General features: G+C 45.0%; 2 protein-coding genes across 3 annotated transcripts in view; one reads left to right on the top strand and one right to left on the bottom strand.

Moving 5' to 3' along the window:
* The window catches only part of UBAC2 (UBA domain containing 2), a 78,791-nt gene extending 73,880 nt beyond the window's left edge, over nucleotides 1–4,911 (bottom strand). Inside the window, exon 1 of the mRNA XM_081908258.1 lies at nucleotides 4,755–4,911. Coding sequence (XP_081764384.1) covers nucleotides 4,755–4,785 — 31 coding nt within the window. The 5' untranslated portion in view covers nucleotides 4,786–4,911. The remainder of the gene's footprint in view (nucleotides 1–4,754) is intronic.
* Nucleotides 4,912–5,024: 113 nt separating this feature from the next.
* The window catches only part of DOCK9 (dedicator of cytokinesis 9), a 134,221-nt gene continuing 123,137 nt past the window's right edge, over nucleotides 5,025–16,108 (top strand). Inside the window, exons 1-3 of one of the 2 annotated variants that reach the window (XM_081908111.1) lie at nucleotides 5,025–5,119; nucleotides 6,471–6,535; nucleotides 8,497–8,576. The gene's annotated coding sequence lies outside the window, so the exon portion shown is untranslated. Of the gene's footprint in view, nucleotides 5,120–6,222; nucleotides 6,536–8,496; nucleotides 8,577–16,108 lie in introns of those variants that run through there. The other variant, XM_081908110.1, reaches the window with a different exon arrangement.

Below are 16,108 nucleotides of genomic sequence, written 5' to 3'. Positions count from 1 at the left end.
AGTGCGGGAGGGATAGTAACTTTGGTGGGGGACACATTGTGCTCCTTCTGGGGTCGTTTGTACAACTTTGGTCCCTACCCTGCACCCAGCTCTCACCAGTGGCTCCTAGAAGTTGTCAGCATGCGACAGCAGCCACACCCTGGAAAACAGTTTCAACTGACTGGATAAACCAGGTGAAGGTTGCCGATGGGTCTCAAACCCTCAGTGAGTTAGGGACTTCCCCTGCATGTGAAGACAGACTCTGGCACATTGACAAGACCAATATTGGGTCCAATGGTCCAGAAGACGGCTTCTGCACATGCTGTAGAGAGAAACGATGGGCAGGTGGGGCTTGTCAACCTGAGAAGGAAAACTAGGAGAAGGAAAACTCTGATCTTAAAGCTTCGCTGCCTTGTGTCGGGAGAAGAAAAGGCTAAAGAGTAAACCCTACACAAATGCAGAGTGGATTCTATAAGGTGGTTGGACAGAGGCTTGTAAGTTCCTTCTGGCAACTCCTGTAAGCAAGCTGCTGCCAAACATATTTCTCTGCTTTCTTTTGGGCCATATCAGCAAGGCCAAGAGGAGACTCGTGTTATCTGGGCCGCACAGGGCTGCCATACACATTGATCAGGCTTGCGCCCCAAGATCTCATTATACAGACTCAGACCCTGCAGTATACAGTATATAGATGCAAACCTTTCACCCGTACTTGGTAATCTGTGTTTCTTTTAGACATCTAAAACTTTAGCATACAGGAAGTGAGTATTTGGCTATTTTTACTTTTATCACAAGGTAGAGTAGCCACAGCTGTAACCAACACCTAAACGTGACAGTTACCCACAGTGGAAAGTACAGCTGTCTGTTCAATCATCAGATGTCTTTGCAAGCAAAATGTCGTCAGGAAAATGTTTTAAAATAAGAATGCATGTCAGTTTTAAAGGTATAATAAAGTTGTGTGGCGCTATGAAATTGTTCGGTAGATCAGTATAAAACCTTTACTTATCAGCAGCAAAAATACTACTGCTAAAAGTGCCTGTTCACGTTACCTGGATTTTAAAAATATTCAAATTGCCTAATAAGTTTATAAAATCCTGAACTCATTTATAGCAGCAATGATTTGGCATTAGGAGTCCACAACTCAAGAAAAGCAAGCATTCAAGTATTCTTAAAAAGGACCTTCCTAAGAATACTAGGGGTCAATGGAGATTTTTTGACAGCATAAATTGTCAGCTCATTCTCCCTTCACTACCAAAAATATGTTTGGGAGAGGGAGAAATTAGTCCTCAAAGCCCAAAAATTCACATTATAATCACATTATAAGCATCAGGCAGGAGGCATGGTTGCCATGAAACTAACTGGCGACCTAATTTAGTGTCTCCTATACCCTCAGAGCATTTTTAAAGCCAAATGACTGTAAAATTTACTTTAATAAAGCATCAGGTAGACACCGCCCCCCCCCCCGAAGGCCCTGGTTTTGGTCACTCAATATATTTTGGTTACAAGTCCCATCAGCCCCAGCCAGCATGACTAATGGTCAAGGATGATAGGTATTGTAGTCCAACAACATCTGGCTAACCTTGATTTAAGGCATCTGTCTTTTTCAATTCCTTCAGAAAAACTGGCTAAATTAAGAGATACTGCAAGTACTGTGACACATATGATACACTTAAAAAAAAAGTTCAAAGATTGGTCTTGCCTGCCATCTATCTGTTAATGGATATATTTATTTTGAAGTCTGAGGTTTTCTGCATGCTGAACAAAATGCAGGAATTAAAACAAAGGCTGTAATCTTGAAAACACCTGTATGCACTGCCCTATTCACCTACTTCCCCTCTAGCAACTCACTGCATTCCTATGCTAGGTGGGGAAGAGGGGGCTTGCCTCCTGCAATAGCCCTCTTTCTATGTTGGGTACAGAAGAGAAACAGAGAACTCCACCTCTACTAGCCTGAAAGAGTTCAGCACTCCACGCTTCACTCGAATGAAAAGGATTAAAGGGGGGGATCCTAATTTGAACAAATAGCAACTATTTTAAATCTACTTTCTAATCAGAATCTTCTTTTTAAAACAACAAACAATATTGAGTATATGGCACTCTTTCCAAATTATCTAAACAAGGGGTGGGAAAACTGTGGCCCTCCACATAATATTGCAATGCAACTCAACATAATATTGCACAGCTATTGGCCAAGATGGCTCAACATAATATTGCATGACTATTGGCCAAGTTGGCTGGGGTTATGGGAGCTAGAGTTCAACAATATCATGAAGCCCATAGCTCCCCACCTGATTTAAACTCAGGGGTTCAGAGACTGGACAATAACTGCTCTGGAACAATACTTGGTCTTGCTCTAACTAGCTGATGCAGTCTCGACCACAGGCGCTACCGTATTTAACGTGCATTATCTGTGTATCCTACTGGTAAAGGGGTGGAATTTAAACTCATGCAACAGGAGGCAGAGGAGAATGTTAAGGGAAAGTTTGTGTTAAGGTTTAATGCTCTTCCCACATTCTTACAAGCCATTCGATCACTGGGTAAAACATCCAACTTAACTATATTAAGTTGGCCAACACAGCTCATTCTTACACAGTCCAGACTCCAGTTGTGCCATAACCACAACGGAAGAACAAAAATGTGTAACTCAACTAGCTGAGTGCAGCTAGAAACAGCCGTCCTGGATAAGACCAAAGCTTCCTTTTAATCTAGCATGCTGTTTTCGACAGCAGCTGGCCAGATGCCTATGAGAAGTCCACAGACAGGACATGAGGGCAACAGCCATTTCTCACTGTTGTTCCTCAGCAGATGATATCCAGGGGCACATTGCTTCTGATCCTGGAAGTAGGGTAGTATACAGTGGTACCTCAGGTTAAGTACTTAATTTGTTCCAGAGGTCCGTACTTAACCTGAAACTGTTCTTAACCTGAAGCACCACTTTAGCTAATGGGGCCTGCTGCTGCTGTCGTGCCCCCGGAACACAATATCTGTTCTCATCCTGAAGCAAAGTTGTTAACCTGAAGCACTATTCCTGGGTTAGCGTAGTCTGTAACCTGAAGCGTATGTAACCTGAGGTACCACTGTACACTTATCATGACCAGCAGCTATTGATAGCATTATCCAATCTCACTTTAAAGGCATCTAAATTGTTGGCCATCACGTCTTGTTGAAGTGAATTCTACAGTTTCACTCTGCGCTGTCGTTTACATGCAGTCAGATATATAAAACACACAGATTTACAACGTATTATTAACATGAACACATGGTGGAAAACAATTTCCCTGCTAAGGCCATTGTGAGTCAAGGGTGAGGAGGGAGTGCACTGTGATGGTTATATTATTGCAACACAATCCTAACCCTGTCTATTCAGAAGTTAAGTGCTAGAGGTTTCAGGATTGCAGCTTTAGGTGCTGGAAGGTTCAGGTTCAATTCCCTGAACTATGACACTGACTGAATGACTTCAGACCAATCTCTGTGTCCCAGCCCAACCTATTGCACAGGACTGCTATTGAAGGTAAGACGGAAGAAACCATGAGCGTTGCCTTGGAGGAAATGTGGAACACACTTTTTTACCCCTGGCTTTTAACACTTGAAGTGTATGTATTTAGGACCCACCTCATATTTATTTTTATAGCAGTTGTAAGTTGTTGTTATTAATGCTGTAACCTGCCCTGGGACCTTATGTTGAAACGTGGGCAATCAATCAATCATGTGTTGCTGCCACCCTGTGCACACTTATTTGGAAGTATGTCTCTCTGAACTTAGCTTAATTTGGGAATCTATGACCTTTTAAACTGTGGGGAGTTATTGTTTTCATTTGTTACTATGTTATATATTTTTGTGTTTTGTTTTGTGTTTTTTGATACTGTAAACCTCCCTGCGTTTCTCGAATGAAGGCCAGTATAGCCTTTTAATAAATAAAATAAATAATAGTAATATGCTCCTTCCAGAGGGTTAAGCCCGTTGCAGCAAAAACCAAAGAGTTGCATCTTTCAACGACAAGATCTTTCTTTTAGAACTTTGAGAAGACATGTGAAGGCAGCCCTGTATCGGGAAGTTTTTTTTTATGTTTGACGGTGTTATATGTGTTGGAAATCCATCCCAACGGGCAGGGTATAAATAATAAAAGTATATCATCATCGCTCTTTCCCCCAGTGGATACTCAAGGGTATGCAGTACCGGCACCTCTTTTTGTTGTTGTTAAAAAAGTGTGACACTTTTTTGGTTAAAAATTGTGACACTTACTGTAACAACTTCATGGTGAGTACAGGCCCCTCTCTTTCTTTGGTTAAAAATGGTGACACTTTTTTGGCTAAAAATTGTCACACTTACTATAACAACTTCATGGTGAGTACCTGCACCTATTTTTCTAGAAAAAAGTTCTTCTTCTATTATTATTATTATTATTTCTGCAATGCGAACTTCCTGGGACTTAGATAACCCACTAAGGGCGGACTCGCGATCCGGCTAACGCGCGTTCCGAGCGGGCGCCGTGCACACGCGCAAAAACTGCGACACGGCTGGGGGGGGGGGAGCGATCCTTTCTTGTGAACGAAGCGTCGGGCCGGGCCTGCGCGGCTCTTGGAAACGTCCCCCCGCCGGGTGGCGGCCAGCGGGTTTCGGGGTTGGGGAGGGCCGAGGAGAGCGGAAGAGGGAGGAGACTCCGCGCGGGCGCCCGGGGAGCGGAGCCGGGGAAGGGGAAAGGGAGAGCCGGGTTCCGGAGGGCGGCCGCCTGCCTTGCCCCTTCCCTCCGTCCCCCAACCCAGGGCAGCGGTACTTACACAGCCCGCTGGAGCCGGTGCTGGTGAACATGGTCCCGGGCCGCAGGCCTCGCCGCCGTTCGCTCGCTCCCCGCCGCGACGCCTTCGCTGGCCCGCTGCTCCCTCAGGAGGCCCAGGAGCCTCCAGCGGCGGCCGGGCCCGGAGCCTGAGGAGAGCTAAGGCGGCCGGGATGGGTCAGAGGCGGCCGGGAAAGGCCCCATGGTAGCGCCCCCTGCCGGAGCCGCGGCGGCATCCGGGCCGCAGAAAGCAGCCGGGCCGAGGGGAAGCGCCCTGGCCTGAGGCACGGCGGGCAGGCGGCCTCTCGGCTCCCCACCACACACACTGTTTTTAGGGGGGGTTTTCTACGCTACCCCGGCCCTAGTTCGGTAAATGTCCCACAGAGTTTGGGGGGGGGGGGAGTTAGGGGACGCTGTGGTTTGCTCAGGAGTGGGCTTAGCCTTATAATCCCAACCCAAAACTGGGATGTCCGCACGGTCATTTTGGACTCTGGACACGCGTTAGGTGTCGAAGGATATTGCCACGCTTCACCTCAGAATGAGCACGCTTCACCTCCATGAGCACCTGCCAGGAAGAAAAAAGTCTTGCGTTTGATATAAAAGGCTTTTTAAACTGGTGATCCAGTCATGTTTACTTTGGCTATTAAGGCTGCGTTTGTAGGAAGTTTCAGTGGGGTGGTCTTCAACCAACTTTTCCATTTGGAATCATGGACCCTAACTTAAGTCAATGGGTCTCCCAGTGAGTAAAGGTTAGCCGAATACTGTGTAGTCCGTTGCAGTCAGTGATACTTGCTTCTGAATCTTCAATTGTTTGGGCTGTGAGTTCAGCTGAGTTAAAAGTATAATATAGGACAAATGGGGCCTGCAACAAAGTGTTGCAGTGCAGAGTGCTCCTGTGCAAGGTGCCGGGCAGCCATGCCTTTTTTCACAATACTCCACTCTATTTCCCTCCCCCTCCTTCAGCCAGCATGCCATGGCAGCTGAGTATACTTATTCCTTGTTGGTCTGTTTTGTGGGATCTATCCCTGTCAGATTTCCCCCCAGCCGACTGCAAGAGTTTTTGTACTTCTGCAAATCTTTGGGTTCCTCCAAACTTGCTGATAAAAGGATTCACATGCAAAGAATGAGTTCAGTATCGAGCATATAGGATTCCAGCCACAGAGCTTTTATAGTGAACAAATCTTCAGTTGTCACGTATATTTGTTCTACACAGTCTCTTTCTCTCCTGATAATTACCTGTTCTACATACCAAACACTAACACTAACACACTGGAGCATGCTAAAGATCTCTTTAAATGCCTTAATATCTTTAACCAACCTGTTGCATTGACAGGCTACATAGTTAAGGAATGGTAAAGCAAAAAATAATAAATAAATAAATCCCCTCCACTCTTCTGATGTTTGCTTATAGCTGAAGTATGGATTCTGATTTGCATTTATGAACAATAGATTTGGATGAATTATACTGTGAAGGTGTAGCTAAGCTTGCATCTCAGGACTGAGGCCAAATACCATGTAATAATTAAAATGGGGTTAATGATACTGACCACTTTGCAGGGTGGTTGTAAGGGTTACCTACTTCAGAAATGTGCCGTATAAATGCAGAGTGTGTATTATAGTAGCAATTTACTTTTTGGACTGAGTAAAATAACAAAAGCAGTGATCCTATGCACATTTAATTGGAAGTAAGCACATTAAGCTCTTAAATATTTTCTTCTAGGTACGCATTAAGAGGCTATGGCTGCATTTATTTGTCAAAGCAGTAACCTTTGGACCTGGGTGGAGGTAGGTACCATATTTTCAAAAGATCTAAAAAATAATAATAATGGTGCTTAGTAACCTCCAAACGTATTTCCCACACAATTCCATCGTATTTCTACTCCCACACAATAAGGCCATGGGTTGGAGTGTAATAGCTAGTTTATCATAAATAACAGTAAGGATATACTTGGGTTTTGATGGGTGTTTTAACAGTGGGAGAGCATATTCTGAGCTAATAATCGTCCTGAATGTTCTAAACCTAACTCGTCATACCTTCCCTCCAGCTCCCATAATCCACTGCCTCCTACTGCTTTCCCTTAAAGCCTTAAAACATGGAGCTGTTGAGTAAATGAGGCCCTGTCATTAGCCATAATAGCAACAAAGTGCTGAATGTTTTCTGAACTTCCTGGAACTAGTGTGAAGAAGCCTTTTTATTTTATTTCAATCATGATGAATGGGAATTCATGCTTGGGGGCATCCCATAGGCATCTGGTTAGCCACTGATAAGAGGATGCTGAGCTAGGTGAGACTTTGGTGTTACTCAGCAGGGTTTTTCTTATGTCCTTGGATCTAGTTAAATTATGGAATTCCCTCCACGTGGACAGCAGGACAAAGTACAGAAAGATGCTTTTCAATATAAGTGTTTCCAGATTAACTACTCTTGAAATTTGTGGCTCATACTTTGTAGGAGGTATACAAAGAATTGCAGTCTTAACCCAGAAGTGCTTCTAAAGAGGTGAGCTGGGCATACTTCCAATAAAATATAATATTGAAATATTGTAGCTGGGTGATCAGGCGAAAAAGAGTATAATAGCTGTGTAGAAAAATGTCAGCAGGTGTAGCTTGTCATGCAAGCCACACCTCAAATTCCTCTTCTGCACAACTATTAACATACCCTCCAACATTTCTCTGATGAAAATAGGGACGTCCCATTCCATAACAATAATTTTACTATTTATATCCCACACATCTTACTGGGTTGCCCCAGCCACTCTGGGCAGCTTCCAACATATATAAAAACACAATAAAACATTTTAAAAACTTCCCTGTGCAGGATTGCCTTCAGACGGCTTGGGGGTCGGATAACGTCATACCCTTTTCCCAATTTAAATAGGGACAGCCTAAGAAAAAGTGGGACATTCAAAGATCAAATCAGAAACCAGGACGGCTTCTCTAAATCAGGGACATCCCTGGAAAATAAGTACACTTGGAGGGTCTGATTTAAAAGTGCTGAGCCTTGACTTTTATCTTGCCACCCTGCTTTACGGCATACTCCAGTTACAGGCAGCCACATTATTCCATACATATGACAGTGATCCAGTTTATGAAAACAACTTTTACTGATCAACAAGGGAGAAGCCAACTCTGTCTGTTACAATCACATGCCCTGCCTCCAAAATAACTCCTCACCAGCCCATGATCCCCTGGCTTCCAGAACACACTCCAGTATCACAAATATCTCCCTCTAGAGGCTGTTCTTGGAGGTGCATAAGGCATACAAAAGTTTTTGTTTATTGTTGGGATACCAAAGGGAAGCAGCCCTAAGCTTTAATGCAATTATTGTTAACAATTGATGTCTGCTGCTGAGTATAGCATCAAAACAATTCCCCGGTCCAGTGACACAATCAACTGGCAGTTTCATGACACGGCTGCAGATGTTCGTGAATAGCTGTTCAGAGGCATCCTGGAAACAAAAGCTGGTACTTCTCAGTACAATGGACCAAGCGGATGAGGCTTCACAGTGGCCTCTTGCCCTGCTTTTGACACTTGTATAATTGCAGCAGTGAATATCTTGTTCTGCTCATGGTAATTGTGTTACACAGAGAGTCAAGAAGCAAATTTCACTCCTTAAAGACTTTTGTTATTTATGGGCAGGACATAACATAATAAAATTATTATTATTATATTATTATTATCTTAAGAACATAAAATACAAAACAAAACAAGAGTTAACCAACAATAAAGTTTCTGGTACTGGTTTTTAGGAGCCTGGTTCAGAAGGGAGGGATAGATGATATACAGCTGGCTCCCACATCTCTCCAGAGAAAGCTGACAACAGAAAAAGGTAAATGTTTGGGAAGGCAATGATGGTAAGGCTGTTCAGCCTCCTGGAATTGTCAACTGCTGGTCCAGGTCTTAGAGAAGAGGAGTTTGGATTTGATATCCCGCTTTATCACTACCCGAAGGAGTCTCAAAGCGGCTAACATTCTCCTTTCCCTTCCTCCCCCACAACAAACACTGTGAGGTGATTGGGGCTGAGAGACTTCAGAGAAGTGTGACTAGCCCAAGGTCACCCAGCAGCTGCATGTGGAAGAGCGGAGACGCAAACCTGGTTCCCCAGATTACAAGAGTACCGCTCTTAACCACTCCACCACGCACTCTCTCTTACTGCACTATTGGAATGGGTGGCTTGTTTCTAACAGGGTTGCATAATGCCACCATGTGATAGTAGCTACTACAGTCCTTGAATCATTTAGTCTGGGATAGCACTGCTGATTCTGAAAGGCTGTTTTGGACAGTGCCGGATTTATGTATAGGCTAAGTGGGTGGCGCTGTGGTCTAAACCACAGAGCCTAGGGCTTGCCAATCAGAAGGTTGGCGGTTTGAATCCCCACGACGGGGTGAGCTCCTGTTGTTCAGTCCCAGCTCCTGCCCACCTAGCAGTTCGAAAGCACCCCCGGGTGCAAGTAGATAAATAGGGACCGCTTACCAGCGGGAAGGTAAATGGAGTTCCGTGTGCTGCGCTGGCTCGCCAGATGCATCTTGTCACGCTGGCCACGTGACCCGGAAGTGTCTGTGGACAGTGCTGGCTCCCGGCCTATAGAGTGAGATGAGCGCACAACCCTAGAGTCTGTCAAGACTGGCCCGTACGGGCAGGGGTACCTTTACCTTTAAAAGAGCAGAGACCTAAACACAATATATGTATGACACAGTTGAACTTGGCAGCAGAGCCCAGTCTTCTTTTTATACACAACATAGCATACTTTTTAATACGTTCCCTTGAGAACCAGTCAGCCCTCAGGGGAGTGTTCCTGTCAGCTTTCTCCTCCTTAGACTTCTGGAACTCAGCTGGAAGAGAATGGGAACAAAGGTGGAATTAGTTGACTCTGGCGCCACCTACTGTTGACTTCCCTGTCTTCCACTCTACCAATGGGCTCTAGCCACTGCCACTAACGAGAATGTATTTTATCTCATTCGTGAGGTAGGATACTGCTAACCTGCTGAACTGACCTAGAAGCCAAGTTACCAACAGCTTTTAGGATATGGAAACTGAAATTACACATAAATAAATCTATGCTACTTAGCTCTTGATGTCTTAAAAGATAATCCTGCTTCCCAATCCTATTATGCTTGTGGAGCAATTAACAAGTCCCAGTGGGGCTTACCGGTACTCTCAAGTAAATGTGTTTGGTATTCCTTTAATAGTAAAGGTAAAGGGACGCCTAACCATTAGGTCCAGTCGTGGCCGACTCTGGGCTTGCGGCGCTCATCTCGCTTTATTGGCCAAGGGAACCGTCGTACAGCTTCCGGGTCGTGGCCAGCATGACTAAGCCGCTTCTGGCGAACCAGAGCAGCGCACAGAAATACCGTTTACCTTCCCGCTGGAGTGGTACCTATTTATCTACTTGCACTTTTATGTGTTTTCAAACTGCTAGGTTGGCAGGAGCAACGGGAGCTCACCCCGTCACGGGGATTCGAACCACCGACCTTCTGATCAGCAAGTCCTAGGCTCTGTGGTTCAACCCACAGCGCCACCCGCGTCCCCTAATAGTCCTTTAATAGTACGTGTATGCAGAAGTAGCTGCTCCCTTTCTGCCTTCAGGGGCTATGGCTAGGCAAACTACCATACTTGGAATAAAAAGGACCCGCACCGTTTTTTTTGGAACAGGTAGTTTTCAAGTTGCATCCTAATAGGAACATTCCAATTACCTTAAGGGTGCATACAGATGTGCAGGAAGGGGAAGGCACACTCAGTTTGTTGTCACTCGGAGATCTATACTTTTCTGGGGGCTGAGCTCTGGTAAAACCAGTTTTGCTGTGTGGGCCTAAGAGGAAATTCCTGGTTGTTATTAAATGTCTGCTACTTTAAATTCTGGGCGCAGGTGCTCAGACGAAGTAGACCCATTTATGCACTGCATGGTGTACGCAATGATTGTTCCTAGGAACTAGCAAATCCTTACTTAGTTTGGAGTGAGGCATTGCTTATTTTTATTTTTGGACTTCTCTTTTGTGCAAGCATTGTATATAACCAAAAGTGTATGTGCACATTTAAACAAATACTCATAGATCTCAACTTTCCTGGCTTGGAGCAATACACACACACACAAAATCACACGCGGCTGCTGTTTTGTGCAAATCTGGTAGATTGAGAAAGTTGTATTAAAAAAAAATTTAAAGTGTGTGCTTACAGGTAAGCAGATTCCAGTGTGCATGCCCATAATGACCTCAGGCAAGGCCATCCCATCCATGAAGTGGTGTGAAATGGCTGCCTCAGGAGGTGTGTAATTCCTCAGCTGGAGTAGGCTCAGGTGAAGGTCAGGTGCCTCATTGAGCCCAGAAGGTATAAGAGGAAAGCCATTCTGGCCAGGCCTACATCGATAGCTGGAGCAGAATGCTGTGGCCAGGCTGCTGAGCAGAACACCTGGAAACAGATTGTACCTGTGCTGAGGGAACTGCACTGGCTTCCAATCAGCTATTGGGCTATGTGCAAGGTCTTGTTGTGTAAACACATAAAGCCATGAGCAACTTGGGACCACGTTACCTGGAGGAGTACCTTCCACTCTGTAGATCTGCAAGTTCACTTAGATCATCTGCGGAATAGTCTCCTCATGATTCTGCACTCTCCAGAATGTCATTGGGCGATGGCCCTGAAAACAGGCCTTTCCAGCTATTGCGCTTGTACAGTGGTACTAGGGTTAAGTACTTCATTCGTTCCGGAGGTCCGTTCTTAACCTGGAACTGTTCTTAACCTGAAGCACCACTTTAGCTAATGGGGCCTCCTGCTGCCACTGCGCCGCCGGAGCACGATTTCTGTTCTCATCCTGAAGCAAAGTTCTTAACCTGAAGCACTATTTCTGGGTTAGTGGAGTCTGTAACCTGAAGCATATGTAAACTGAGGTACCACTGTACTGTGGAATGCTCTCCCCTCTGCCATACATGAAGCAGCAACCATCAATTGCTTCAGGTGTATGTAAAGATGTATCATTTTTCCATCTAAAGGGTAAGACCATTAAGTCCACATTGAGCCTGGCCACCATGTTTTGTGAGACTCCCTTTGAAACTATCCTGCAGGCTCAAGCACCGTACAAGGGGGAAGTGCTAAAAAAGCAAATGGCATCAAATGAAGAGATTCAAGATGCCTGCACTGTTTTTGTATTGGATATTTATCTGCATGCAAAATTACTACACTGCTTGTCAAACTCAGTTGAGAGATGGCTTATTATAACTGGCATATGATTCATGGACCAGATGCTTATTTAGCAGGACTTTTTTCCAATGAAGGGGGAAATGATATTTAGTGATTATGAAAGCTGTTGTGCTTGTGCTGAAGCGGTTAAATGAAATGATGCATGAGGCAAAGAATGGGAAAAGAGACAAAGGGCGTAATCATGAGAAACTTAGGGTGATGGCATGTAGAGAGTTGGCAAGGTGTGAGGGAGAGTGTAGGAGGAGATGAGGGGAGAGATATTGCCAAGTCTGAAGTTACGCAAATTGCTGTGCCTTAAATCAGACTGAAAAAACAGAAGAAAGCTAGGCTGGTTTACAAAAAAATGTGTGGGTGAAGATCACTGTGATAAGCTGGTGCCAATTATACTATGCACACAGAATGAATATTTATATCTTACTGGAGAGAGAGAGATTATTTCCTCACATTTAAGCTAAACACTGATGCAATTTATACGGAAGGAATTCCTTTGATTCCAGTAGGGTGACTGGCCTTCAATCACTGAGTATGAAATCAGAAGGCAATGTACAAAGTTGGGAAAACCTGCTGTTCAAGATAGGCATGACGTTTAGAATAAAGTACTCAAAGCAGTAGACTTTCTGTTTGCTGAGTGTGGCAGCCCTGCCCTTGAAAAGAGCCAAGGCTGAGGTGGAGAAAGAGGAGTTTGTGGTCACTGTACAATCATCTGAAAAATACAGCTGGGTTACTGATACCAAGCCTTAGGCTGATGGCCATGAGCCCTGTGGATTCTGCCACAGACACTCCCCAGATGTGATTCACCCAAAGAGCCAAGCACCTTCTGCTCCACAACAGCTGTCCAGAAACACAAGGAGCATACTAGGCAAGAAGCCAGCGAGACTACGAAGTGCTCTTCTGCAAGGCAGGGAGTTGCCCCTTTAAGAAACTATGCTCTAAAGGTGGAGCCTAGGAGGACTAATCTGGGCTGAGGGATTGAGGGAATTATGAAGCCTCAGGCAATTTCTACCTTTATTGGAGCTATGAATGGTGCCAAAGCTCCAGCTGCCTTGCTTTCTTGAAGTGTTGCCATCTTGCCCTATGGATTCCTGCTGCAAACAGAACCAGATAGCTTGCTCCACCCAATTTTTGCAGGCTGGTGGATCTCCAGAAGTAGCTTACCAGCTAGCAGCCAATAATGTCAAACTGCAAGTGTGCCTGGAAGTCGTAACCACACTGGGTGGGGCCTATTCATTTAAACAACCTTAAAATATCAGTGACTTCCTTTCTTCTCTTTCCATGGTTCATTTTGCATAGCATAAATCCCTGCATATTTTATATAAACTAAACCATTATTACTTCCATCAAAACTTATTTACACTGTTGAATTTATCTTAATGCTGCCAATGTTTTCAAGTGTACACAATTTCCCACCATATATTCAATAAACATTTTCCAATCTTCTTTAAATGAATGTTCTTCTTGTTTTCCTATTCTATAAGTTAGATCCACAAGCTGCGCATATTCCATCAGTTTGAGTTTCTTTGGTTGGAACCTCACTCCTTTTCCATTTTGGGCCAACAAAACATGGGCCGCCGTAGTGGCATACATAAATAACCTTTTTTGACACCTGGGAATTCCCATCTGAATTATCTCCAGAGAAAAGGACTCTGGGTTTATTTGGAAAAGTACTTTTAAACATTTCCCCCCCTATTCATTATAAATTATTTCCCAATACTCTTTTACCCTTTTACAGGTCCATAACATATGAAAGAACATACACTCGACCTCATTGCATCTCCAGCATTTATCTGATTCAGTCTTATACTGTACATTTTAGCAAGCCTACTTGGATAGCTGAATCATAGCTTGTTACGCTTAGGTCTCCGACATCAGGATCTGTAGCAGGCTTAGGAAATCTCAGTTGCTTATAAAGCAGTTAGAGAGGAACAGTAATCTTAAGTAAATAGATCTCTGTAACTTTTTTGTTTTTGCTTTCACATTTTACTACATAGTCTAGGTGTATATGCTTGTACCTACAGAGCTAATCTAATCTAATCAATGCTTGGGACGCGGGTGGCGCTGTGGGTTAAAGCCTCAGCGCCTAGGGCTTGCCGATCGAAAGGTCAGCGGTTCGAATCCCCGCGGCGGGGTGCGCTCCCGCTGCTCGGTCCCAGCGCCTGCCAACCTAGCAGTTCGAAAGCACCCCCGGGTGCAAGTAGATAAATAGGGACCGCTTTCTAGCGGGAAGGTAAACGGCGTTTTCGTGTGCAGCTCTGGCTCGCCAGAGCAGCGATGTCACGCTGGCCATGTGACCCGGAAGTGTCTTCGGACAGCGCTGGCCCCTGGCCTCTTGAGTGAGATGGGCGCACAACCCCAGAGTCTGGCAAGACTGGCCCGTACGGGCAGGGGTACCTTTACCTTTACCTTTACCTAATCAATGCTTATTAATGAACAGCTCAAGGCCAGGATGACATATCAAATCCCAAGTGTTTTCCCACAGATTGTGTTCAACCTATTGACAGAAAAGGAAAGAGAAAATAAAATAATCAGAATGGCAAACCAAATTTAGTTACAATAGAAATGACATTAAACTCACTCCGAAACTTCAAAACTGCATAATGATAACATGTTTCAGGGTGCTCAGTTCATTTAAAGTGGCATCACTTCTTAATTAGAGCTGAACTAATTTAAATAAGCTCAGAAATCTGGGCCTGCTTCCAAGTCCAAACCTATAAATACTTACCCCTTTATATAAATGGATCCTTTTTTATAATAGGTGTGAGTTCGTTGCCGTTGTGTTGAACTATATTTATTATTCTTGGCTCAGATAATGAATAATGTGTACAAGTTTATCCATGTTAATAATTATGGCCATATTTCAAATTATTTCTCCATTGTACTTGTCCACTGGAGCAAGCACGCTTCTATTAATATCACTCGATTCTTCTGCTGTTTTAGTTTAGTGGAATGAATGAGAGCCTTTCTGGGAGCAACCTTTCAGGAATGCATGGATGGAAAGCTCCCCTGTGGACTTGGTGGTAAAACATAGCTAGTATATTATTAAAGTGACAGGACAAAACAGGCCGCACGAGAAGAATTTTTGAAGGACTACAGAACTCTTTGGCTGCATTCCTAGGCCAATTTAATTGAATTCATTGGATCCTACTTCTGAGTAAATGGGTGTGATCACATGGGTTTATGGGTAACAGAAGGCGTGGGGAACCTCTGACCCTCCAGGTGTTGCTGAACTACAATTCCCTTCATCCCCTGGGTTAAGGAAAGAGCCATAGTTCAGTGGTAGAGCATCTGCTTTGCATGCAGAAAGTCCTAGATTCAATCTTCGGCATATCCAGGTAGAGCTAGGACTGTTTCCTGGAAAGCCGCTGCCAGCCACTATAGACAAAGCCTCTCCTCCTTCCGGAGGGAAGGGGTTGTGAGCGGGAGCCGATTCCCGCTTCATGCAGGGGGCTCAGCCCCCTGCCCTTCCATCATCGCTGGCGCGCCACGCCTCCCGGTTGGGCACCCAATCGGGTGACACCGCAGGGGGCGTGGTCTAGCCGCTCAAATGTGGCTGCGCCAGCTCTCCCCGCCATTGCACCGCCGATTTCCATGAGTCTCCAACCCACCACTCCCTTTAGAGCGTAGCTTGTCGCCGGACCTTGCTATGGACCCATGGTTGGTCACCCTGGTTGCCCAGGGGGCCTGGTAGGAGTTTATTCTAATTGGCAAATTGGCACCGGCCTCTTGGTTTTTTCCGCTTGCCTCGTAGGAATCGTCACAACTTTCTTTGGTATTTGGTGGTTAGGCACTGGAATGTGTTGTTGGTGTATGGAAGGGCAAGGTGTGGCCATCGCCTACCCCTTCACTTATGGCTATTCCGTAAAGGAATCCGGCGGTCATGGATCCTGTCCGATGCCCTGTGTGGCGGGGGGCCATGGCACGACCCTCGGTGACATCAGCGGAGAGTTTATAGTTGTATTTGCATCAACAGGCTCCCCTACTGGTGGTTAACCCTTCGACAGACTCACCCATCTCCGAGTGGGTGGAGTCAGATTTGCTGTTGTCCAAGGCCTAAGCCAATACCTTCTCACATGCTGTAATCAATAAAGTTGTGGCCTTTTCTAGCCCGTTAACCTTATATCCTGTGTCCACGTGTCATTATTATTCCCAAGCGGGGGACGGGTCTTCGAATC

Source organism: Podarcis melisellensis, assembly GCF_964234715.1.
Source record: "Podarcis melisellensis genome assembly, chromosome: 4".
Lineage (NCBI taxonomy): Eukaryota > Metazoa > Chordata > Lepidosauria > Squamata > Lacertidae > Podarcis > Podarcis melisellensis.
Note: the sequence above shows the minus strand (reverse complement) of the source record. Positions and strands in the feature narration are given on the sequence as shown.